Here is a 27,570-nt window from a genome sequence, read left to right as displayed (position 1 = left end):
AAACTACAATTCCTGGGGCAAACAAAAAAATTAGCCACATTCAAAGATTCACCTTGGTGAATTGCATTCCAAGGGAGTGATTATAGCACAGATCCTGTTCAGCTCGTTTCAATGCGACGGTGTAGTCCTCTAGGGAGAAGTCACCATGAGTCCATTCAACATCACCATCCATTTCTTCATCACTAAAATAAGTAACAACTTCGTTGGAAAGTGCCTTTCCACCATGGCCATTACCTGTACCTTCAAGTTGTCCATTCTCTTGTTTTGCCATAGCTCTAGCTTTTGCAAGAGCCTTCAAACCTTTTGATCTTAAAAACCAAGAAGAAAACACCAAAAAGCCTACTTTTCCCTCATTCTTGGGATCAATCCCAAACATTTCTCTATCCATAGTCAGGTACTCTCCAGTCCATGTAGCAAAAGCAACCCTACCGCAGTTGAAGGAACCTTCTCCATGACCCAGAAGAGGATGAATACGAGCTGGGGAAGCAGGTCGTTCAAGAACCAAACTGACTGAACCACTCCGCTTTTTGATTGCGTGCCTGTTTAGAAAAATATAAAATCAATGACTTGCCTCTAATCTTTGTCATTATCAGGTACCAATTGGAACAGTGTTTAGATTCTAGCCCTTAGATTGGTCTACTATTCTGAAGATATTTTCAAGTCAGTTGGCATTAAATTTTTTAAAGATTTTGAAATTATGAATAGACGAGTGTGTATTCTATAGAGCATATACATATATCAGTTGTTGATCTTGTTCCGAGAATGACCTAATCCACCCTATGTTCTATGAGCTTAAGATTACAATAATATACCATCAAATCTTTGCTCCAAAATACTCCCAAAACAGCATCTATCTGCATCCCAGGGACATTCCACTACTGGACCCTTCACCGAATGAGGATAATGGTGTTATTGGTTTACACCTTGACAGTATTAGAAAATTTAAAAGTAATGAACCCTGACTGAGTGCTCACCCAGCTTATTTGGTTAAGCGCTATCAAGAATGCTAGTTCCTTGTTTCCAAGTGCATACATGTGGACAGGTAACATAGATTCATGCGGAGAAATAAAATCATAAAATTGTACTCAACACAAAGAATATGGGCAACCATCACCAGGGGTTATGCCTTACGAACAAGTATCAAAATCATATAGACTGTAGACTTGATTTCACTTCCAAAGACATGTTTCTACTGTAAGTTCTGATTGTAAGTACACACTCTACTATAGTTTGTTGTATCCTCGTGCAAAGGAATCACAAGCAAAACAACCAAGGTGCATTGCCACTTATACTTCAATCTCATCATATACAACTAGGCCAACATGCCTGAGAAAGACTATGAGACTCCACTTGTCAAAGAGTTCAAAAGTCAAAAAATTTGAATCAAAGGAGATTCTGACTAGTCTACAATCAGACCCTCATAGCCTACCTCGTCATCAACCCTTTCACAAACAAGAGCTAATGAACATTGAGACCTGGCAAGGAGCTTTGCCTATTTATGCTTCACTTAGATAACTCAAAATCAGTTGAAATCACCTAAACGAATTTTGAATCCAAGGACCTATGTATGAATCAACCCCAAAGTAACATATGAGTGCATACAAGCGTGATTACATACATGTGTCTCTGTGTATGTCATGTGATATATGCCTGTGTGTCTCTGTGTGTCTCTGTGTGTGTCATGTGATATATGCATGCATGCTCTTGTTTTTTTACCACACTTGATGTCGAGCGTGGGAATTCATAAGGGCCCCTTACACAGCGAGAAGCAATGTTTGACCAGCCCGGACTCTGACATCAAAGTTTGGACATGTAGTGGGATCATTAAAGACCAAATGGCTTGCAATGGCTTTGTTGAAGGTTTGAACTTTGGCTCACTGCCAGATAGATTGATGTTCAACACAAGGGCATCCTCTTGACTTGAAAAGTGCTTCCTTGGACACAACTTCACTACCATTTGTGGGGTCATTTTGGGGGCCTACATGATTCTAAACTGTGCCAAAAGGCCACCAACACCATAAGCAAGTCACGAGAAATATTACTGGTCATGAATTTTCCCAACTTGAACTATTACAAGGTCGTCTATATAAGACCCCAAATTACCCCATGCTTTCACTTGCTCATTGTGCCAAGCACACAACAGCCAAGGTCACGCAAGACACTCTTACAAGGAAAGATTAAGAAAAAGCAAAAGCCCTAAACCTATGATTTATGGGCACAAAAGATGAGACCTTGCCAATAAATACAGCAATGAAGATAATCACAGAAACTATGGGAATAAATGTGCCCAAGAGCTTGGCGAATCAAGAAAGATGGCGCAAAGGAAAAGCCCCTCAATGTGCACTTCAGAGATGCACAATCAAGGCTCACGGTTCTTTAAAAAAGGGCCACACTGAAAGAAATGAAGTATTTCATGTACTAAGAAACAGAGGACAGGTTTTGTGCACATCTGAAGCCCTGGTCCCTTTCTGTCTGGAGGCACGGATGGGATCACTTGGCACTACAAGCCCCCATGTGGCTCTTCCCACCCCACCCCTACATGTGTGAATTTGCTCCTAGAAAAGAGATTTCGCACTCTTCTTTTAGACTTTCACATCATTCTAGATTTGGATACTTTTCTGGGGAAGAAAAAAATAGAAAGAGACAGCCATTAGAGCTTTCCTAGCAGCCTGGCCATACGAATTACGTTACATAAAACAATCCGTACTGTGGGAATTTGTCCAACGTGTGGGAGCACGTCAACCCCAGAAAGTCTGTACCTGCTAGTATGGTGTATAACATGCCTGTTTACACAGCTGTACACGTCTATTTACTGTAGGATAGACCATTCCAGTAAGTCATAAACCTGGCTACAGGTCTCATGTCAGCTGCAAGCCTGGCTACAGGTCTCATGTCAGCTGCAAGACTTGTACATGGAAAATCTGTACAAAGCATCAATCTCTCCTTCACTCTACTGTAAGTGCAAAAAAAGTTTTGTTGACCCAATATATGCCTGCATCAATTAAAATAGGCCTGCTTTTCACCTATGCACTTGTAATTGTAATGTTAGCCAATAAAACTATTAATCAGTAAGAGCACTCCAATTGTTTCTCTTGAGATAACTCGACACTGAGTTAGAATAAAATAGAATTGAGATTTGATGCTTAGAATCAAAAAATTTGTCATTCAAGAATGCAATCAAAACCACATAAATGGAGCTATATTAATCAGAATTAAGACTGATTGAGAGAGTGGTAACCTTTCTACTTAAAATATGCCATGCACAGCAATCCGTGATCCAGGTTACAAGCGCTCTAGCAGCTAGCTACTTCTATTCCCAATTCTCATGATGCCACTTGCGCTAGAACCCCTGGCACATTCCTAGCTTTTCTACATATAACACACCAAAGTAGACACACAGCTCAGAATCCAAGTAAGAGCCTGCAACTTATAGCTAGATGAGCCCATCTAGCTAGCTGAGAGGTTGTATAAGGCTTGTTTTCTTCAGAAAGAGCTACAAACTCTACAAAGGCACAAATTGCTTTGGCCAAAAAGAGTAAGACATATGCGAACAAAATGTGTGCGCGCACGCACGCGTGTGTGTGTGTGGGTGTGTGTGGGTGTGTGTGGTGGGGGGTGTGTGCGAGGCAGAGTGAGGGCTTCTTTCAGCTGTGTACGGCTTCACGTGTCTGTTTATACGCACATGCGTTTCAGTCATTCCCCTTGCTGTTGAGAGGGTTGTCGCCTTTTTTGGCCATGCTGTGTGTCGACTGAGACGGGAGTCTCCTGTACCTGCCATAGAGGGTTTTCGCCAACTGTTGCTGTTGATGTCGCCTATACTTGCTGCTCACTTTCTTAACCTACTCGCTGTGGCCTTCACGTGTTTTCTGCAGTTCTTCCCTTCCAACCTGCTAGCTGCTCCTTAAGCCTGCCCTCTGCTTTCTGTTTTGCATCAAGGCTTGTGTGTGTGAGAGAGTCCTCGTCTGCCCTTTCTGCTGCGAGCTGTGTGTGTGTGTGTGTGCAGCAAGCAGTGTGTATACAGCAGTGACTGTGTGCACAGGAGCAGTTTCTCAACAAAAACAAAAAAAACAAAAAAAGTGTGTGCATAGGAGCAGCTGTGTTGTTTTCCTTTTCGAAATGGCTTCCAGTTCTTCGCAGCCTATTGCAGTGTACAGCCGAGAAAGTGAGCGTTGTGCCCGCTCAACTAGTGTGGAACCTAAATGTCAACAGGTTATGCAGGAGGACAGTCGCCCTAACACTATTGATGCTCAGATAGTCTATGATGCAATGCATGAGGGTTTTGCTAACATTCGCAGAGCATGGGATAAGCCACTTCTTGAGCACACTGTGTCGATTGCATTGCCAGATATTGTATCCCCTGTTAAGCGCTTTGCAGATAATGCAGTCATTTTGTTTTTTCCGGGAAAAATGCCCAATGCAAATGATGTTGCTCAATGGTTGAACTCAGAGTTGGATGTATATGGTGTTGATGGTATTTACTTTGCAGCACGAGGCTTTTATGAGGTTTTGTGTTCTGAGCCTCATTTTAAGCAAATGCTATTGGAAAAATCGCCATTGTACTTTGGGGCACAAATGACTCATGTATTGCCATGGTCACCTACAAAAGATTATCAAAGTTTGATACGTCATAAATGCCCAGTGTGGGTGGAGGTTGTGGATTTCCCCAAATGCCTCGGGGCTGCTTTGCCACATATTGCTACCAGTTTGGGAAAAGTTATTTGTCCTCCGAGGGCTAATGGCAATGGGAATAGGTTTTGCATTCTCTAGGATACGGATGTACCCACTCCTCCCTCGATCTAGGCTGGTGGTCACTCCGAAAACCAGAACCGGTAAAATTTTCCATGCTCGGAAAGCGGAGACGATTTCACATTTTTGAATTTTCTTAACGAATTTTTCTAACGAGATCAAATCTAAACTATCCTTCACCTGAATAAACCAGATAGAAGGAAACTATCACTGATATAATTTGATCATTTGAGCGATTTCAACGCTTTTTTCCTAATCAAGATCAAGCACAGCCGTTGATCCACTCAATTGAGAAAATTATCAGGGAATTAACTAACTACTCGAATCCTACCGTAATCCTAATATTTTTCAGTTTGATTATTAAAACTCCACTGATTCCAGCCTACCCCATCCGGCCCATGGGTTAGCCACCACCCTACCGTCGGCCCTTGCCCATCGTACCGGAAGCACACCATTTTTCACCATACCGAGACTGGTCAAGACCTGGGCAGGTTTTTGTCGCGTGAGCTGTCCCTTGAACACTCCCCGCCAGCTGTTGCAACTGAACTTCCCTTAGATAAACATATATGCCAAATGCTCCCTCCAGCATTCTGGCGTAAGACAGTCCTTTAAGAAAACAGGGTTTCTATGCAAGTTTTCAGTTTTGATTTGTTTGAATACCATGAATAAATCTTAAATCCGTATCCCAATACTTCTAGATCCAGGTCTGAATTCCAAACAGAACTCCTCGAATTTTGTTAACTTGATTCTCAGATCAAAATCAAAAGTCTTAACTTAGTTTCAGATAAAAATTTGGACACATGGCCTCGGAATGCCCTCAGACCCTCCTGCAACCTTGCAGCCATGCATCCTTCAAAAGCGGCTGAATTAACTCAAATGCGGCAGCAACAAAAGGGCAAACCAGTTGCTTCTGGGGAACTAATTCGCGATAAAGAAAAAGGCAAGATGCCAGCAGTCCCACAGGTTATTTCTACTTAGGCCAAAAGTGTAGAGAAAGATGATGCATCAGCATGGCAATGGCCTAAAAAGCCAATCCATGCAAAACCCCGTGTGGCCCCCACTCGTAACTGGACCGCTTCAATTTGCGGAAATATGTCACTCTCATTTTAGGGATTTGTTTGCCCGTCCTATGCAACTTACACAGGATGCATTGGCTGCCCGCACTATGCTTTTGGATGAGGTTACACCGATCCTATCACTTGATGAGGCACAAGACTTGGAAGACTACTTTATGGAGGAAGAACTACAAGCTGCACTTAGAGGTTTGGACAAATGGAAGTCTCCCGGGTGGGATGGTTTGACGGTTGAATTCTTTTACACGTTTTGGCCGGAATTGAAGCTTCCATTGCTATGCATGATTAATCAATGTTGGCGTGACGACATGTTGCCTCATTCTTGGAAGGAAGGCTTGTTGAAATTGCTCCCAAAAAAGCAACTCTGTGAGAATTTAGGTGACTGGAGGCCCATCTCCCTTATGCCAGTTGTTTATAAACTGGTCACCAAAATGATAGTTAATCGCATTAAGGGCTACCTTCACTCTCGGGATTGCACCCGACACAATACGGTTTTGTTCCCAGGTGGCAAATTATGGACAACATAGCAAATGCCTACATGGGTATTGAGTATGCAAAGTACACCGACCAGTATGTCCTGATCATGCATAGATATTGCTAAAGCATTTGACACTGTCCACTCGGACTTCATAGCTGGGGTGATGGATCGGATGGGTTTTGGACCCAAAATGCGAAATGTGATTTATTGGCTATACCAGGGGGGGTACTGCTCAATGCATTTTTGGTCGGGAACTTTCTGCCACTTGGACTTTGGGTAAAGCGGTACGTCAAGGCTGCCCACTTTGTGCGCTGCTTTATGCCATTGCCACACAACCCTTGCTATTATATATTGACAAGCTTACCCAACAGGGCAGCTTGCATGGTATTGCGATGCCGGATGGTTCTCACTTTGTCGCACAGGCCTATGCTGAGGACGACTCCTCCTTCCCTCGAAATACCCCAGCAGATTTTGCAACGGATTATGGATGCCCTTTTGCTTTATGGGCTGGCAGCTGGGTTGCATGTCAATTTTCGAAAGTCGAAGCTGTTATCAATCCGCCACTATCTTTGGCATTCTAATCTTTGGCCAGGTCAGATTGTTCCACCCGGTCAGTTGGTCAAGCATTTGGGATATCCGATTGGTTGGGATGTTTCTTTGAAAGATGAGATGGTATGTCTCGTGCCATTGCCTGTCTCTAGCGTACACAATCAGATCGCAAAGGGCTTCATCTGCTCAAATGTGCTTATGTGTGCTCGCCAAAAATGCACGAGGGCTTGAACATTCTTGACATTCACTATCACATGCTGGCACGTAAGGCCACATTGCTTATTGACTTTGTCCGTCAAACTCAGCCCTGGACAAAGATGTTGGCAGCCATGTGTGCACACATGAAAGTAGATGCTTATGGTCACTGGGTTTTGGATCACTCGGATGTCATTTTTGGTCATCTTACTGGGCGCATACCAGGTTGCCCTTATGCCACTTCTTTGATTACAGCTTGGCAGCAGATCTTATGTTTCATCCACTAGTCACGTAGACCTCCACATACAGGGAACTCACTCCGATCTCAGAGCATTCATTGGAGTCAAGCCTTTCCTCAGCCTTTAGCGCTGGATCACCCAAGAAAGGCTTATCATCTATCGACTTTGGGAATACGTATGGTACAGGATGTGGTTGATGAATATTTCTTTCCCGGGGCCACCAGGCAATGGCATCCGGGCATGCATCATAGGCCAATATGGCATGCCATAGCTGAACTTCTGGCTCCATTTCAGTCGGTACCCCCTCTTGAGGAGGAGGATTCATTACAAGATTGGCATTTTGATTGTCAACAGCCGGGTTATGCCTCATTCCCATTCCATCTCCTCACTGCTTCCAAGGCCTACCGTTTGCTTATTCCTCAGCCTTGGATAGTGATGTTGAGATATCGAGCTCAACTAGTGCTACGGCGGACATTAATGACCCACTGGTGATAGCTTCTGCATCTACACCACTGGCATGGTTCGTGAGATTATGGGTGATATGCGTGCGGCCAGTGGTTGGGATGACAGGCTGTGTGACAGCCATTTTGGATTACTAGAGACTGGCATAGTTATAGCGCCAGCTCATCTAGTCGGGTTCACATTATGGACCGATCCTTGTATGTTGTAGTAGTTGAGTACTTGTTGGAAGGTTGGCGATTTCGAGCTTGTGATCGATGGCTAGAGCATGCCTTGGATTATCCCATAAGTGGAAGCATGGGAAGTTGAAGCGCCATATATAGGGAGTGGTGGCACCTTGTCATAGTCATCTCCTCCGGCCGGTGTTTTGGGAGGCAGCTCACCGGGAGATGGGAGCCCGGTGGAGGGATGCTGCAGTGCCCGTTGGGGGTGTTCGTGGAGGTCGATGGTGATGCGTCTCCTACGTGCATTAGTCTTCCGCTGCGCATTCTGACATGGAATCAGAGCCCGGGCGTGTATGGTCCTAGGTGGCTCGGTGTGTGTGGTCCTGGGCGACCCCCTCGCGCCTCGGTGGCTTGCGGAGCTCGAATCGAGGGAGGGTGTTGGAAGGTTGGCAATTTCGAGCTTGTGATCTATGGCTAGAGCGTGCCTTGGATTATCCCATAAGTGGAAGCATGGAAAGTTGAAGCGCCATATATAGGGTGTGGTGGCACCTTGTCATAGTCATCTCCTCTGGCCGGTGTTTTGGGAGGCAGCTCACCAGGAGATGGGAGCCCGATGGAGGGATGCTGCAGTGCCCGTTGGGGATGTTCGTGGAGCTCGATGGTGATGCGTCTCCTACGTGCGTTAGTCTTCCGCTGCGCATTCTGACAGTACTAACCCATATAGTATATACTCTTATCTTTATGTTATGTTGGTTGAGTAGAGAAGAAGAAGATAGAAGAAAATTCAGCTATCCATCTCTCTTGTGTGTGTGTTTGCTTGCTAGGGTTTGAAGCTCTCCCTCTCCCCCACATTCTCTTTATGGTATCAGAGCCTGGTTCGTGTGAGAGCTAAGGAGGCAAGCAAGAGGCAAGAACAAGCAAGGAAGGAGGGAAGCGGTACTACACGGGTAAGAGCACCATCATCTCTTTCCCCTTCTTGGTTTAGGTACAACACCCCCTCAGTAGCTCTGGAAGCTACAAATCTCCGATTGAGGAGCTGTCTTCGCGGGAGCGGAGCTACACGGTAGGTATATTGTTCTATTGGACCAAGTTTTTCCAGCCAGATTCGCGTATCGGGCGCGTTATGGGCCCCGTTTCGTCACTGCAGGGTATTTTCGACAATTTTTTGGAAGTTTTGGTAGAGAACTGTTTCTGCTCGAAATCTGGTTATTGCAGTGGAACAGTGCATTTTGGAAGTGCAGACAGGGTTTGAACATGTATTGTTAATACTGGGTGTATGTACATGTACTCTGGTTACATTTGGTGACACACAGGCTGTGCTGAAGTACCGCTGCTGCAGCAGCTACAGGAGATACTGTCGTATTACAGGTTGCATACAGAAGTTGTCTATTTGCAAGTTATTTGATTGCTGCTGGAAAACATGTCTGAAGAAATTAATCAGATTGTTAGTGAGAAGCTAGATAAGAATAACTTCCATGCCTGGAAGTTCAAAATCACCAATTTCCTAATGGGTAAAGGATTTTGGGATTATATAGAAGGAGACAATGAGGAGCCTCCAGAGTTACCTGAGAAGAATGCCACTCTTGCTAATATAAAGGCATTCAAGGATTGGAATCAAGGTGCAAGAAAAGTCATGTACTGGCTTTCAATTAGTGTCACGGACACTATGATAGGACACATACAGGATACAAACACTCCAGCAGTTGCATGGCAGAATCTGGTTCAGATGTTCCAGACTAACACAAAGGCAAGGAAGTTGCGATTAAAGCAAGAGTTACATACTGTGGAAAAGAAAAGCATGTCCATCAATGAATATACCTTAAAGATCAAGGGTATTGTTGAATCCCTTGGATCTATCAATGTATCAGTGGAGGATGATGATTTGGTGAGTGTCTATCTGAATGGGCTTGGCAAAGAGTACAAGCCATTCAAGACCTCCATTACAGTTAGGGAGAATATTCCCAACTTTCGGGACTTGATATCTATGCTGCTCATAAAAGAAAAGGCTTTAGGTGAGGATTCTTCTTCACAAAGCAAGAACACATCGGAACAGCCTTCTACTCTAATTCAGGTAGAGGCTGTGGTCAAGGCCAAGGTGGTGGCCGACAAGGAAATCTGAATTTTGGACAACAACAGTCCAATGATTCACAGCACCAATCATACACAAATGGAAGAGGCCAGTCTAGAGGCAGGGGGAGCCAAAGAGGCCGAGGTGGTTGGCAAAGAAATCAAAATGCAAATAGCATAGAGTGCTATTACTGTGGCAAACCAGGACACATGACAAAGGACTGCTACAAAAAGCATAATGACATTAAAAGTGGGAAGTTGCAGCAAGGCAACTATGCATCATCTAGCAAACATGGAGGTGATGACAGAAGTGAGCAGTTGTTTGTGACGCAGCACATGCTTAGTTCCATAACAGGAGATGTGTTAGGATCTCAAGATATATGGTATGTGGATTCTGACGCCTCTAACCACATGACCAGTCATGCTGAGTGGTTTAGAGATATGCAGAAAATGAAAAAACCAGGTTATGTAGAAACGGGTGATGATACTGCGCATCCCATTGCGCATGTTGGTAAAGTACCATTGTCTATGCAGGATGGCAAAATGAAGTACTTGGCTTATGTACTTCATGTTCCGAATATTACAAAGAACCTAGTTTCTGTTGGACGGATGGTTGAGCAAGGTCTGCAAGTGAGGTTTAATCCTCAAGGATGTTTTGTGAAAGACTTCAAAAATAAGTGTCGCTTCGATGCAAAGGATAACAGAAATGGCAGGATATTTACTTTGGATGTGAACATGCTTGAGATAAAGGCAACCATGTTTGCGCATGGAACAGGTGTCATTGCAGATATTGATATATGGCACAAGCGCATTGGTCATGTGAATAAACAGCAACTGAAATCTATGCAAGCCCAAAATATTGTTGCAGGTTTGCCAAAGTTTAAGGTTGACGGTATACATAAGGTATGTGAAGCATGCCAACTTGGTAAGCAAGCCAAACATACTTTCCCACATGAAAAGCATGTCAGTGCAAGGCCATTGGATATCATACATTCAGATGTATGGGGACCGACCAAAACTGCAACAATTGCAAGTTGCAGGTACTATGTTACATTCATTGATGACCACACTAGGAAAGTGTGGGTTTATTTCATGAAAGAGAAAAGTGAGGTGTTTACTCACTTTCAGAGATTTAAAGCCTTGGTCAAGAAAGAAAAAGGCATGCAAATAAAATGCCTAAGATCAGATGGTGGGGGAGAATATTTCTCCAATGAGTTCACCGATTTCCTAAGAAAGCAAGGAATCAAGAGGCAGTTTACGTGCAGGTACACTCAGCAACAGAATGGTGTTGCAGAAAGGAAAAAAAGGCACATTGCAGAAGTGGCACGTGCCTTGATGGCTGAAAAGAATATACCACATTACTTTTGGATAGAAGCAGTAGCAACTGCTGTGTACATTATGAATAGGACACTCACTGCAGCTGTTCATGGTATGACTCCTGAACAGAAGTTTACGAGCATAAGACCGGATTTGTCTCACTTGAAAGTGTCTGGGTGTATTGCATATGTAGATGTTTCCAATGAAGTGAGAACAAAGTTGGATCCACAGAGAAATGCCTCCTCATTGGTTACGCTATGGAGCAAAAAGGTTATAGATGCTATAACCCTACCACTCGTGAGATGCGAGTAAGCAGAGATGTTGTCTTCGATGAGATGAGTAGCTGGTATGCACCAGTAGTGAAGGCAACAGAAGATGCATATGTAAGAAGTGCTGATGTTGCACCACATGTAGAGTAGCAATCACAGGTGCTGAGTGGACCTAGGGAGTTCTCCAACAGTGGATCCAATGTTAGCCCATGGTCAGGCAGGTTGACAAGTACACATGTATCACGGAAAGGGAAGGAAAAGGTAGATCAACCTTTTGTGCCTGATCTGTCAGCAGGTCACTCATATGTGGATGGTGACTCTAGTGGCTCTGAGCAGAGCCTTGATGAGGAGCTTGGGATTCCATTTGTCGTTACTCCTGGTGTAAGGAGAGCCAGGGTTGTTTTGAGGACACCTAGCAGTGATCCAAGTGTATGCAGGTCTACGAGGGTTAGATATCCTATTGACAAGTTGAGATATGATGGATATACAGCCCATCATTATGCTTACATGGTAAAAGCAATACAGGAGGTTGAGTCCACTTGCTTTGAGCAAGCAATTGAAAATAAGAAATGGGAAGATGCCATGGATGAGAAGATGGCAGCATTGGATCAGGATGCAAATGCAACATGGAAGTTAGTGCCTTTGCCTAAGGAAAAGAAGGCAATTGGATGTAAGTGGGTGTATAAAGTCAAGCACAATGCTGATGGTTCAGTGAGCAGGTACAAGGCAAGATTGGTTGCCAAGGGCTATGCGCAGACTTATGGTATAGACTATGAGGAGACATTCAGCCCAGTTGCAAGAATGGAAACCGTGAGAGCTTTTATTGCTATGGCTGCACCGAAGGGTTGGTCTTTACATCAAATGGATGTAAAGAATGCTTTCTTGCATGGTGATTTGCAAGAAGAAGTTGTCAGAATACGCGGCGTAGATAATGACCAAATCTGGGAACACGAGCAAACGCAATGCAGAAAAACAGCACAAGAGAGAGACAGAGAGAGAGGCGTGTAACTCTGCTCTATATACACAAAGAAGATCCCGAATACAAGACACAATGGCAAGGGAGTGGGGGGTCCATTATATATGGACCCCAAGCAACAGTCGGCCTGCTCCAGAGGCAGCCGACTGGGTCCAGTTCTCCACGACTTGCTCTAAAGGCCAGTCAGCCAGCACAAACAGGGTCGGCCAGCACTATCCCAAGGTCGAGTACAGTCGGCCAGAGAAGAACAAGAGAACAACAGCTGCCAACACACGACTGCCACCCCAGGCCAAGAAAAAATAGAAAAAATATGGGAAAAAATACGAGGAGTGAGGAAAAATGAGAAAACACCTACAAGGGCAAGCACACCCACAACAAAGGCCCTGGTGTCTACATAAAGACAGGAGATGACTTCTAACACCCCCTCTCAGCTCCTAGCTGTGAAACCAACCACAGGGAGCTGGGGTGCTGCCTGAGCAAATCCTGAGATAGCGACTTCGTGAAGAGGTCCACCTAACTATCCTCCGTCGAACAGAACTCTAGCAAGATGTCATCAGCAACAACGAACTGTTCACGAACAAAGTGCCTCTGGATGACCGTGGGTTCCTCCAGTGGAAGCCCAATCCTGCCATGCAACCTCTGCAACCTTACCACCTCACAAGCAGCATCACAAGCAGCCCGGTACTCTGCCTCTGTCGACGACGACAAGGCAGAAGATGACTGCCTCTTACTGCTCCGTAAAACTGCTCCTGGGCCTGAAGTGGATCTCCTCATGTCTGGATCTACTCCCCAATCTGAGTCACTCCAACCGTGGAGTCGGACTCCAACCATCAATCCTCCTCCTGTGTAAAAGAGTCCATGATCCTTCGCCTGCCGCAAAAAACACAAGATACGCAATCCTACCTCCCAAAGAGTCATCTGCAACCATGAGCTCAACTGCCTCATCAAGAAGCTCCCGTCCAATCTGGTATCCATCAACCAAATCAATGAACCATTCTGCTTCCGAGTCAAAGAGGCATCACACTGCTCTCACAAGGATCAACACCTGTTACGGTGTGAAGCCAAATCCTCGAAACCTGTTGAAGACTACGCAAGGCCTTCTGAAACCTGTCAACCACCCCCTCTGAATCCGGAACCACAAAGCCTGGAGAATCCACCTCCTTCTGCAAGTAATCAAATGCCACTTGCCTAGCTTTCCGAGAGGTCCCCGTGGAAAGAACATCCTCATCTACAGGAGTTTCTTTGTCCCGAATACTACGAGACATCAGAGCATAAGTTACCTCTTCAGTTTCCTCTGACTGACGAACACAAGAACCACCAACATCAGTACTAGAAAGTTCCTGCCAACTAACTGCTACCATCAACTAGCAAGCTATCCTCCATCTGGTCCCGGAAAGCCTGCTGCTGTAGCATATCCACACTTAAGTGGCCATTACCAGACTGCCACTCATCACAATCCTAAGGACCTGGGAGAGAGAGTGCTGAAAGTTTGTAAACTACATTCTCCACTCCGCCTTCCCAAACTACCTGGCCTGTTGCCTTGTCCCGGAGAGGAACAAAATGCTCATCAAACTCCACCCGTACGCTAGTCTTGCAAACTTGATGCACTGAACAGATGAAAACCAAGTGCCGGAACATACAACACCTAGGAGGAGTGCTTCCCCCCTCTGCCATCGGGAACTATCTCCAACCTGCCCTCACTGTGAACTGGGATAGTGGATGTATCCCCAGTAAGAATGTGACCAGAATACCTGCAGAGATCCTGTAAATCTAAACGGGAAGGAGTCATGTGCCTGGAAGCACCACTATCTAGAATCCACTCCCGAGTATCCATAGTGGCGAGTCCTCCAACCTCCTCCCTGCCTGAAGAAAATGAAGCATCGGTGTCCATCATCTCCAAGTGCACAAAAGCCGGAGTCTTCATGATTGCTGCTGAGGAATCTTCACCCTTCTCGGTCTTCTGCTTGGGACACTGCCTCCAATAGTGGCCTTTCTCGCCACAATCATTACAGGTCCTCTTTGCCTTCAGTTTCTCGCAGTCAACGACGGACTTCTTCTCAGAAGACTTCTCCGATGAAGCCTTCCCTTTGCCCGTGTTACGGCCTTTCGACCGTTGGCCAGTTAAGGCCTCCGAAACTCCGCCCTGTGGAGGGTTCGTGAATCGTTCCTCCTAGTCCAAGACCATGGGCACAAGCTCCTCCCACGTGATGGTGCTGAGCCTACCACTGGTAATCAAAGACGAGTAAAATGCTAAGTACTAAGAGAGCAAATGCAACAACAACGTTATGGCCATGTCCTCTGACGATATCTCCTTCCCAACCTGGAAAACTTCTCGCTGAAGAGCCTGCAGCTTGTTAATATGCTCCCGCATTGTCGACGACTTTGCAAGGCTCATAACCCGCATCTGTACTTCCAAGGAAATCCTCTTCATGGGTGATACCCTGTTGTAAAGAGAAGCCAAATGCTGCCATATACCTCTGGCCAGCGTCATATGCTTTACATGATTGATTACCTGCGGTGTGCAGTTGAGGAAGATAAATGAACGCACCCTGGTGTTGACACGATCCCACAACTGTGCCTGTGCCTCCCGGTCCTTTCGGGTCGACGGTAACTCCCCTTCCTCTACTTCCGATCGTGGAACCCCAACAACGATGAAATCAGCAAGGTCGTAAGACTCCAGAACAGATTCCATCATAGCCTTCCATATGCCGTAGTTGTTCCCGTCCAACTGACGGTCCACCGGGAACATGGGGAGTGTAGGGATCTTCACATGCCTCTCGGCCATCTCTAACAAATCTGCCATTGCAAGGATGTACTCTGAAAAAGGGTGGGTGGGTGGGAATAAAGAAGAACTTACACCTACAAGTGGCTATCTAGCAAATCAGCCCACCGTTCTCTTGCTTATCCTCCTTCCCGAGCAGTCCCGTACAATCCACTAATCAGCAACACAACAATCCCCTTCTTGCTCACACAAATCCCAAGAACTATCAAGAGCCTAGGGCTCTGATACCATGTCAGAATACGCAACGGAGATGATAACCAAATCTGGGAACACGAGCAAACGCAATGCAAAAAAATAGCACGAGAGAGAGAGAGAGAGAGAGAGAGAGAGGCGTGTAACTCTGCTCTATATACATAAAGAAGATCCCGAATACAAGACACAATGGCAAGGGAGTGGGGGGTCCATTATATATGGACCCCAGGCAGCAATCGGCCTGCTGCTCCAGAGGCAGCCGACTGGGTCCAGTTCTCCACGACCTGCTCTAAAGGCCAGTCAGCCAGCACTATCCCAAGGTCAGGTACAGTCGGCCAAAGAAGAACAAGAGAACAACATCTGCCAGCACACGACTGCCACCCCAGGCCCAAGAAAAAATGGGAAAAATATGAGGAAAAATACAAGGAGTGAGGAAAAATGAGAAAACACCTACAAGGGCGGACACACCCACAACAAACGCCCTGGTGTCTACATAAAGACAGGAGATGACTTCTAACAGAAGTGTACATGATTCACCCACCAGGTTATGAGAGTGATGCACATCCAGATTTTGTGTGCAGGTTACGCAAAGCCTTGTATGGCTTGAAGCAAGCACCCAGAGCATGGTCAAACAAGATCGCGGAGTATCTCGTTATCATTGGATTTCATATATGCAATGCAGATTTTTCACTATATGTGAAAAAGTTAGATAGAGGGATCATGCTATTAGTCATCTATGTGGATGACTTGATTATCATTGGTGATAGTGAAAAAGTTAGATAGAGGGATCATGCTATTAGTAATCTATGTGGATGACTTGATTATCATTGGTGATAGTGATGCAGACATACATGATGTCAGAATGCTTTTGAAGCAGAAGTTTGAGATGAAGAATTTGGGTGAGCTGCGGTTTTTCTTGGGCATAGAGGTGGTGAGATCACCTCATGGCATTTTGCTATTGCAGAGGCAGTATGGCTTGGACATGTTGTCCAAGTATGGTATGACAGGCTATAAGTCTATTTCAGTGCCATTGGAGCAGAACACAAAGCTTTCTGCAGATACAAGTGAGCTTTTGGAGAACCCCACTACATACAGGCGCATAGTGGGTAGTTTGATCTACGTGACCATTACAAGGCCAGACTTGAGCTATGTTGTTGGACTTGTGAGTTAGTTTATGCAAGCCCCTAGGAAGCCACACTTGGATACGGCTAGACAGATCCTCAGGTACATAAAGTCCATAGTTGATTATGGACTTTTCTATGAGGCTGGTACAAAGATACAATTGCATGGGTACACAAATGCTGATTGGACTGGTAGTATTGCAGACAGAAGATCTACCAGTGGTTTTATGTTCTCATTTGGGAGTGCTGCTGTGAGTTGGAGCAGTAAGAAGCAGCCAACAGTTGCCTTGTCGAGTACAGAGGCAAAATACAGGGGTGCTGCTATTGCAGCTTGTGAGGTAGCTTGGTTTCAGAAGCTACTTGGTGACATGGGAGAGCCCGTGGATAGGGTAGTTGTCATATATTGTGACAACATGAGCAGCATACAGTTGGCCAGTAGATTTGGCATATGTCCGCACAGAGGATCGGGTAGCTAACATCTTCACGAAGGCATTGGACACATAGAAGCTCCACACGTTTAGGAGCTTACTTGGAGTGCAGTGTGTGGAATTGAGCTAGAGGGAGAGTGTTGAGATATCGAGCTCAACTAGTGCTACAGCGGACATTGATGACCCGCCTGGGTGATAGCTTCCGCATCTATGGTTGGTGAGATTATGGATGATATACGGCCAGTGGGATGACAGGCTATGTGACAGCCATTTTGGATTACTAGAGACTGGCATAGTTATAGTGCCAGCTCATTTAGTCGGGTTCACATTATGGACCAACCCTTGTATGTTGTAGTAGTTGAGTACTAACCCATATAATGTGTACTCTTATCTTTATGTTATGTTGGTTGAGTAGAGAAGAAGAAGAACATAAGAAGAAAATTCAGCTATCCATCTCTCTCGTGTCTTGCTCTCTCTTGAGTGTGTGTGTTTGCTTGCTAGGGTTTGAAGCTCTCCTTCTCCCCCACATTCTCTTTAAGTGAAACATGGGAACGAGCTATGGCACTTGGATAAGCCTTTACCCTGGTGGAAATTAACTTTAAAAAAGGTGTGGGAGTCAAAGTTGCCACTTAAGCAGCAGGTCTTTTTTTGGCAATGCATTACAGGAGCGCTACTAGTTGGTACTCTGCTAGCTCAAAGGCGTATTGCTCCAGCTTTATGTCGGTGTTTCCGCATTATGCCCCAGACCGTACCTCACTTATTGTGGAGTTGCTTGCATTCTCGCGATCTTCTTCACCACTTGACAGCATTGATGTAGTATAGATTCCCTCGACAGCGCTTTGGGCGACTTTTTTGGACTTTTGGCAGATTATCCTCGGCCTTACCAAGGTATGATGATTTCTTTGCATGGATGTGATTATGGGCTCTTTGGACCATCTATTCCACCAAAAATCATCTGCACGTTTCTGGTGATGTTGTTCATCCCTTCCCCTATTTTCGTGCTGCACTACGCCGGTCTTTTCGAGATTGCTATGATCTTGGCAAGCTTTCTCTCCGGTAGTTTGAAGAATTTTTAGCTTCGGGTGACTATGACTGTGCAGTTTACTATTTAATATAAACAATGTTTTCACCCAAAAAAAAAATGTGTGTAAGACATGCAAACAAAATGTGCGCGCACACGTGTGTGTGTGTGTGTGTGTGTGTGTGTGTGTGTGTGCACAATCAACATCACTATGCTGGATAGCAAGGCCATTATGCTGGTTATGATATTTTTTATGCAGGCCACCATGCCTTTTCGGGTGTACTTTTTCTTGTGAAACATCATTTGCAGCCAGTCATGGCATTCAATGACTTCCAAGGCAGATGGATGGTTATGCAGTGCTTTATTCAGGGTGAAATCTTTGAATTTGCATCGATATATGCACCTCAATCCTCTCAGGCTAGAGGACAGATATGGCAACAAATGAAATTGTACCCTTGGAGACAGAAAGCATTCATATGTAGAGATTTCAATAATGCCCCTCAACCTGGTGATAATACATCCGGTCGTACACATATGCTTGCTACTGAGAGGTCTTCGTGGGCAGATTTTGTAGCGACGCTTAATCTGATTGATATTTGGAAAGAATCTCAGCCTCTGATGCCTGGGTATACCTTCCAACATAATGCTCAATCCACTTACAAAGCTCGATTGGATCGATGGTATCAGCTTGATCCGTTTCATTATGATACTCTCACAACCAAATTGTGGCTAGATTATACATTTACATATTCAGATCATGTACCCTTATGGCTCAGAGTTCATCTGCATGACATGCCCGATGACAAATTGCCACTTCGAAGGTTGCTTATCATCAATAATAGTTACTTGGAGCATGATGCATTCAAAGCACTGATACTTGAGGCCTGTCAGCCACTCTTTCCTCAATCTTTCATTGACTTGGATTATGCATGGACAGCTTTTATTGCTCGCATGCAATCAGTCATCCGTGATTATGGTAAACAGTATCTGAAAGGTTGGAGACAGACTGTTGCTTATGCTAAGCAAACATGCCAATCATTAATTGAGCTTAGTCATCTTCGCTCTCTAACTTTGGCTGAAGCCACTTCTTTATGTCAAGCTCGTCACTGTATTCAGGTAAATGATCATCGAAAGCTTGTCAAATGGGAGATACGGGCACGACAACAGGCGCTTTTGGACAAAGGCTGCTCTTCCAAAAAAAATTTCAAGAGTTTACATTCCAGAAAACAAGCTGCATCTATATGTCGCACTTTAATTTCAGATGACACGTGGACCTCCACCCGAGCACAATTGGCTGCGACTTGTGTTGCCCATTTCTCCTCTCAATTTGATGAGGATGATTCTCACGCCATGGAAGTGTATGATGCACGTCATCAGTTATTACAGCATGTATCCCCCATCCTTTCTACTACTCAAGCGCAACAACTAGAAACAAAATTCTCTGAACAAGAACTGTCTGATGCAATCAGGTCTTGTGGCCGATGGAAAGCTCCAGGATGGGATGGCCTTACAGTTGAATTTTTTCTTGCATATTGGGACACCCTCAAATTACCTTTGCTGCATATGGTAAACATTGCCTGGGAGACAAGGCAAATGCCAGCTTCCTGGAAAAAAGGATTAGTGAAGCTGTTGCCTAAAAAACACTTATGTGAGTCTTTGGCAGACTGGAGACCAATTACCCTTATGCCGGTGATATACAAGATTATCAGTAAAATGGTTGTCGATCGCATTAAGGGTTACTTGAATGATGGACTTCATTCTGCACAGTATGGATTTATTCCTCGCAGGCACATTACAGATAACATTGCAAATGCTTATATTGGCATTGAATATGCCAAATACACGCAGCAGGATGTCTTATTATTGCAAGTGGATATTGCTAAGGCTTTTGATACTATTAAATGGGGGTTCATTCAAGAAACCATGCGTGCTCTGGGATTTGGAGAAAAAATGCAGAATATCATTTACTGGCTTTATGCTGATAGTCAGGCGGCTTGTATATTGTCAGGAGATCTCTCAGAATCATGGACTTTGCATCGTTCAGTTAGGCAGGGATGCCCTTCAAGTGCTCTTTTGTATGCTATAGCGACGCATCCCATGCTTCTTTATATGGATCATTTGGTTGATACTGGCAGTCTTCATGGATTGGACATTCAAAATAGACGTCAGTTGGTTGCTCAAGCTTATGCTGACGATTCTTTTTTTCTTCCTCGCAATACACATCAGGATCTCTCTACTTTGATGCAGGCTCTTTCTTTGTTTGCACTTGCGGCTGGCCTACAAATCAATTTTCAGAAATCTAAATTGCTGCCTTTGCATTCAAAACAGTGGCATAATTTGCTATGGCCAGGGGAAATAGTTCACTCCACTCATTTGATTCGGCATTTGGGATATCCTTTGGGATGGACAGCCACTCGCCGTCAACAAACAGATTGGGTCTTGGCAAAGCTCAAGAAAAAGTTGGAATACTGGAAACTTGCAACATGGCCTTTGCATGTTCGTTTACGGATTCTCCAATCCATCTTGGTTGCCTATATTCAGTTCTACCTTCCTCTCATCAGGTTTTCTCAGGGGGAGCTGAAATTATTTATGTCCACCATCTTGGAGATATTCTGGAGATCGAAGCAGGGGAAAAAGAGTGTACGTTTGCTTTCGGCAAATCGTTTGTGTACCCCTAAAATGCATGGAGGCTTGAATATCCTTAATTTACAGGTGCATATTCTTGCCCACAGAGGTAAACTGATGCTTCAATTTCTGGAAGGCACTCAGCCTTGGACAGCGATGATCCGTCATTTATTACTTCATCCGACGACTTCGGCTTTTGGCCATTGGCAACCTACTCATTGGGAATTTATTCTTGGTTACATGACTGGCAAAATTAAGGGCTGTCCTCTCATTTCTGGCTTACTTGCTGATTGGAAGCTTGTCCTCTCAAATTTAAAATGGAATGGTCGTGACTCCTTACAAGGCAACTCTCTCTGCGCTGAGAGCATCCATTGGTCCAAAGCATTTTCAGTTCCCCTGGCGGTGCAAGAACCCCGGCGTTCATATTTTCTCCACTCAAAGGGTGTTACCTCTGTGGGATATGTCATCCATCTTGATGGCTCCCCTCTTTCTTTTCCACAGGCTGCTGCACATTATGGCTTGGGACCTCACTATCGTCGTCTTTGGCGTGATATAATTCAGATGCTTCAGCCTTTTTTGCCGATTCCACTGTTGGAAATTCGAGATCGCCTACAGGATTGGACTATCTCCTCTTTTGATTCTTCATGCCATCCCTTGTGGCTATCTGATATTACAGTTGCTGGTCTGTATAAACATTTGTTGCCATTGCCTTGGGTTTCTGAACCAGCAAATCTCTTCTGGCATATGCATCGGTCGTCTTTGTGGTGGAAAAGACGATTGCGATCTCTTTGGCATTCGAAGCTTCCTCTTCGACAACAGCTTTTTTTGTGGCGCGTTCTTTTGGCTGTTATTCCCTCAGGACAGTTTCTGGCAGGCAGACATATATCCTCATCCACTTGCCATAGATGCTCTGCTTCCAGGGAGACAGTCATTCATATTTTCTGGAACTGTCCTTCTTCTCGTCAGTTTTTTCTTCCTATCATCCAACTTCTGCGGGCTAGATTTCCAAATATGAAATTTGGAAAGTTTTTCTGGCTATTTGGTCTTCATTTGCCCAGACCAGAATTCACTCTTTTCTTCTCATGGGTGCGCTACTGGGCTTTATGGACACTATGGAAAGTTCGCAACCATGGAGTTTTCGGTGATGCGGCTTTTCTGCTTTTTCTTTCTTTCGGTACTCCTTGCATCAATCTTTCTTCGATTGCATGCAGGTTGACCAAATAGATCATGATGTATATTTGTCTTATATTGACATCTTCAGTTGATGTACTTTGAGACTATCTACTTTGGATAGTCATCTTGTAAATCTAATATACTTATGATTCCACAAAAAAAAAATGTGTGTGTGTGTGTGTGTGTGTGAGAGAGAGAGAGAGAGAGAGAGAGAATTGTGTGTATCATTTTAAAAAATATATATCTAGATTTGGTGATGTTTTCCAATAGTTTGCAGCAATGCCGTCCGTCCAACCGCAAGGCATGAAGGCTTATTCACAAAACCAGAAGATGATATAGTCTAAGAGACTGCCTAATGAATAGACTGAGTCTCTACTGATTTTTTATGGATATGTATGAGAACAAAGTTCCAAGGAAACCATCACAAAGCGACAAAACAAAGTGATCAAAAATTTCATTCAAGTGGCAAAATTATCTAAAGAGCTACAATTCATATGACATGACAGCCATTAAAAATTTGATAAAAACCTCAAGAAGAAAAGAATAATATAACAAAAAGCGCATACATTGTACGACTAAAGTCTTCAACATCCCACATGGCCTCACCAAAGACGGAGCTAGTCTTCTTGAGTATATCACCAACCATTACCATTCTTGAGCTCTCTGCATTACCCTAATACAAGCGTTCATGCCCATATATTTACAAGTTAGAAAATTCACAATCTCATCAAAATTCATGATGTGCCAACTCTCTCTCTCTCTCTCTCTCTCTCTCTCTCTCTCACACACACACACACACACACACACACACACACGGGCAGAAACGGATTAAAGACCTCTCTCTCTCTCTCTCTCTCTCTCTCTCTCTCTCTCTCTCACACACACACACACACACACGGGCAGAAACGGATTAAAGACCTCTTTGGCAGATACATGGAAGATTTAGTATTTGCTACAGAAACAAACAGAGATGATAGACTTTCAAGAAAATGCAATGGTTCTTTTTATAATGACTTGGGAGACTTTCAAGAAGATGCAATGGTTTTTTTTATAATGACTTGGGAAACCACATTGCAAGATATGGGAAACACTTGTATACAAATTCAGGTTCATCAGTGTTGCAAATCGCCTAATTGCTCTTCAAACATCACAGGTAAGCAGTTCCAAACTCTAGTCAGACAATTAAAAGTTTAAATACTTCAATTTGACACCACACAACTTCTTGATACTTAAAGAGGGTTTCTCCTCTTCCCATCCATGACCTAGCAGACACGATTCCCTTATCCTCTAGCCCCTTTTTTGGTATTTCCTTACTAAGTGCCCCTAATCACATGCTTGACTGAATCCCCTCCCGATGCTTGAGATGTGGCCAATTAACCTTTTGGGCGTTACACCTTCATAAACAATTAATGCCTATGGGCGTCCCCCTAGGTATTTCCTCGCCTCAAACATTGGTTAAGCCTTCTAGAGTCCCTAATTACCCACCAGTCGCCAGGAAAATCTCATCAATACGGGACATGTGACGCCAGAGTATATGTAGAGCAGCTAGAGATGTTAGAACAATCATTGAGCATTCACAGCACATGTTAGCTATACGGGACAGGGGAGACTAAGACAGAGGAAGCACCATCATGGCTTATTCCATATGGTTTTGGACTTCCATCACACATCCTCGTCAAAGATGCTTGAGCATCTTCCTCTTCAAGATGAGGCAGCTCCAAGAGAGGTTGATGACTACTCTTCAACAACAGACACTCATCACCTCCTCCTTTTTTATTGTAGGGGATAACAGGAAGTCACCCCTTCGATTGTATGACAAAAGGCTTCCCCATTGGCTGCAGTGCACTTGCTCGCAAATTCTTTGGCCATCAAGATTGCTTCATAGATTAGAGTTGTTAGAAAGCCTTCTGATATCTTTTCCGTATGTTGATTGCAGCAGTTAATAGCACTCAGCAGTATCCTTATATTCCAACCCTGCTACTAGCACCCTAGAAACCCCATCAGTCCAGTTCATACCAAGGGCGATTTGCATAAGTGTGGCAGATAAGTCCCTTCCGCATTTGCAATTTCAGCCATTTACCATCAATTTAATCCAATCATCCATGGTCTTTTCCTATTGGTATCAAAGCATCCCGGGCATGAAGATCATGATGATGACCCCGAACCAGCCTTCCCTCCCCACGTAATATAGCCTGTTTCTTGGCTACAAGCAAGCTAAACCATACGCATTGCTCAACAACGGACCATACAGAAAATCCAAAGTTGATACACATAAAGAGGAGCGATTATTACTTGCTTGGCAAGTGCTTCAACATAAACCTTCCCATCCAGAGTCTGGGCGAATCGAATGCCCAGAGGTTTGTCGAGGGTGACCATGTACTCATTTAGATTCATTTTGTAGGTATTGCTCACGCCCAGACCAACCCCTCCGCCATCCTCATGGCCTGCCCGCACGGCAAGCTGGGCCCCTCTGCTCACCCAAGAGATTGTGGTGGGGCACCTCAGAGCGTGCACCCTTCCAGTGCCACTGGCAGCAGCAGCATTTCGTTTTAGAACAAATCCACGAAGTAGTGGGATCGCAGCCTCCCCCTTCACGAAAGCGCACTGAGTAATCTCGCAGCTGCTGAAGACCCCCTCCATCATCCGCTCAGGGATCGCTGACAAGACGCTGAGCTCCTCTACCTATAAGGACGCTGTGGGATATTTCCATCACAGGTGGTGCACTTTACCTTACCTCTCCCGCAAAAAAGAAATGCTTTATAGTTCAATTTACTTTTATAATGTTTTAGTAGAGGTGACACCGGTGTGGGAGTGTAATGCTAGGGCCCATTAGGAGGATGACCCTTGTCTAATACCGTTACTTGTTTGACACTCTATTTGCCCATCGGTTTGAAGGTTGTAGATAGAGTGATTTGTGTGCCTATGTTCTCATATAAAAATCTCCAAAAAGTCCTCTGAACTTGGTGTCTCTATTACACACTATGTTGAGTGGCAACCCATGCAACTTGAATACATGCTCTCATATAAAGATCTCCAAAAAGTCCCCATGAACTTGGTGTCTCTATCACACTATGTTGAGTGGCAACCCATGCAACTTGAATACATGCTCCATGAATTGTTTGGCAATTTTAAGGTGCTCCATACGTGACCTTGGAAGCAATGAAATGGGTTGAATACATGCTCCATACGTGACCTTGGAAGCAATGAAATGGGTTGATTTGGTAAGCCGATCAACTATCACAAATATTTAATCCCACCTATGCTTAGTCCTGGGAAGACTCGTATAATGAAATCCATTGATATGTGAGTCCACTTCCCATCCACAATGGATAAAGAATGAAGTAAACCATCGGGTAGTTAATGGCTATCCTTGTTTCTTTGACATAAAGGACACTCCATCATAAACTTCTTGACATACCTCCACATGCCTTTCCAAATAAACTTTTGCTCACTTTGTCATATGTCTTCAATACACCAAGATGACCCATAAGTGGAGAAGAATGCATCTCATGAAGCACCTTTGGTATGTAGGATGTGGTAGAAATAAGATACACTCGATCCTTGTACCATAAGAGGTTGTTGTGAAGCTTCTAATGAGAAATATCTTCATGATCGCCTTGTTGTAATTTCCTATAAATGTGGGCAACAACCTCATTTAGGAGGTATTCCTCTGAAATTCCCTTAATCCAATCACTATAAACCTCCATAATTGATGCCATAGTGCAACCTCATTTAGGAGGTATTCCTCTTAAATTTCCTTGATCCAACCACTATAAACCTCCATAATTGATGTCATAGTGCAAGCCCATATTCATTGTCCTTGCCCAGTATGTATGATATCTCGAAATCATAACTTTAAAGAGTGGCCAACCACCTCTTTTGCTTGGGAGAGAGAGTTGGTTAGGATAAGAAAAATTTCAGCACCCTATGATCACTTCTCACCTTGAAGTGGGAACCATACAAGTAATGATGCCATTTCTTGATAGCATGAAGGATAGCAAGAGCTCATAAACATGTAATGACATCTCCTTTTTGGTAAGCTTTCTACTCTCAAAGTAATGACTACATGCTCTTGATACAAAACAGCCCCAAGTCTTTTTCCACTTGCATCCACTCTCACATAAAAAGTCTTGGAGAAATCAAGACAAACAAGAATGGGGGCCAATGTAAGCAAAGCTTTGAGCTCATTGAAGCTTTTGTCAGCAATAGAATACCAAAACAAAGCTTCCCCCTTGAGAAGATCGGTAAGTGGTGCCACTATAGATGCATAATGCTCCATGAAAGATAACCGCAAAAATCCTCACGACCATATTAGGAAGTTTGGGAAAATCCCAATTCCCATTTTGCAAGATCAAAAATATGGGGGCACAGTGAAGCCTTTTCAAGTTTTGTCAAAACTAACTCATCTGACATATCATTGGAAAGCTCTTGAAGAGTAGGTTCTAAATCCACATTCTCCAACAACTTTCGATTTGAAATGTTGAAGATACACTAAAAAGTATATTGAAATTAAAATTTCCAAACTAATGAGATTTTCCTAAACTCCCTAATATGGTCTTCCTCTCAATTGAGTTGAATTGCTTGGTGTTGGCCAATCTTTGACACATGCCACCTTCTTTGGATCGGCTCTTATGCCATTCTCTCCCACCAAATGCCCAAGATATTCCACTTCATTGACCATGAATGAGCATTTTCTCTCTTTTACAAATAGCTTATACTCCCTCATCACTTCAAACACTTGCTTCACATGAGATAGGTGCTCTTCTTTGCTCTTGTTATATATCAATATATCATTGAAGAACACTAGCACAAACTTGAATAGGAAAGAAGCCAATACCCTATTCATCAATTCTTGGAAAGTGGCCAATGCATTTGTAAGACCAAAGGGCATGACCATAAAGTGAAACAATCCTCTTTCGGTCCTAAATGTGATCTCCTCTTCATCACCCTCCTTCATCCTTATTTGATGGTATCTCAATATTAAATCAATCTTGGTGAAAAATCTTGCTCTCTTGAGCTCATCCAAGAGATCATCAATGTGTGGAATGGGGGTAACTATTCTTGATGTTGACTTTGTTCAAGTCACGATAATCAATGCATATGCGAAAGGACCCATTGTTCTTCTTCACCAATAGAACAGGAGAAGCAAATGGAGATTGCGAGTGTTGAATAAGACCCATGGAAAGTAAATCTTGCACTTTCTTTGCCACTTCCTCTCTTTCCACCTTGGACAACCAATAGGGAGGCTTGTTATGACGACCTTTGCATTTAATTCAAGAACAATGATATGATCAATCTTTCTCTTAGGAGGCAAACTCTTTGGCACTTGAAAAATATCTTCAAACTCGTTAAGAAGGGCTACCATATCTTTTTCTATGTGATGTCCACTGCTTTCCATCCCTTCTTGAGCAAGAGGTAACATATAAATAGTGCCAAGAGTCTTGAGTTCCCTCTTAAGTTCCTTTGGGGTGAGCAAAGAGAGCTTCTTTAAGTGATTTCTAGCTAATAACACTTGTTGTCCATGATGCATGAAACTCATAATCCCTTGTTGACAATTTATGTGGAAATTCCCAAGTGATATAACCAATCACACCCCAAAATCACATCTATGGGATCCATCTCCAACAGTACCAAGGCACTCTTCCAAGTGTGTGAAGGATATAAAATAATCTCAATAGAAGGATATGCCAAGCTAG

The 27,570-nt window shown here is 43.9% G+C and overlaps 1 protein-coding gene across 4 annotated transcripts in view; it reads right to left on the bottom strand.

Annotated features, from left to right (window-relative positions):
• LOC147610123 (phosphoglucan phosphatase LSF1, chloroplastic) overlaps window positions 1–24,633 on the bottom strand; it is a 104,557-nt gene extending 79,924 nt beyond the window's left edge. For 2 of the 4 annotated variants that reach the window (XM_086786778.1, XM_086786781.1), the window contains exons 1-3: window positions 24,167–24,633; window positions 22,441–22,547; window positions 53–539 (exon numbers count right to left, since the gene is read on the bottom strand). In XM_086786778.1, coding sequence (XP_086642904.1) covers window positions 53–539; window positions 22,441–22,547; window positions 24,167–24,517 — 945 coding nt within the window. In that variant the 5' untranslated portion in view covers window positions 24,518–24,633. The remainder of the gene's footprint in view (window positions 1–52; window positions 540–22,440; window positions 22,548–24,166) is intronic. The other 2 variants (XM_086786777.1, XM_086786779.1) reach the window with 2 other exon arrangements.
• Window positions 24,634–27,570: the final 2,937 nt, after the last annotated feature.

Source organism: Cibotium barometz, chromosome 50 (assembly GCF_041138505.1).
Source record: "Cibotium barometz isolate CiBa-2024 chromosome 50, ASM4113850v1, whole genome shotgun sequence".
NCBI lineage: Eukaryota > Viridiplantae > Streptophyta > Polypodiopsida > Cyatheales > Cibotiaceae > Cibotium > Cibotium barometz.
This window is presented reverse-complemented; position numbering and strand designations above follow the sequence as displayed.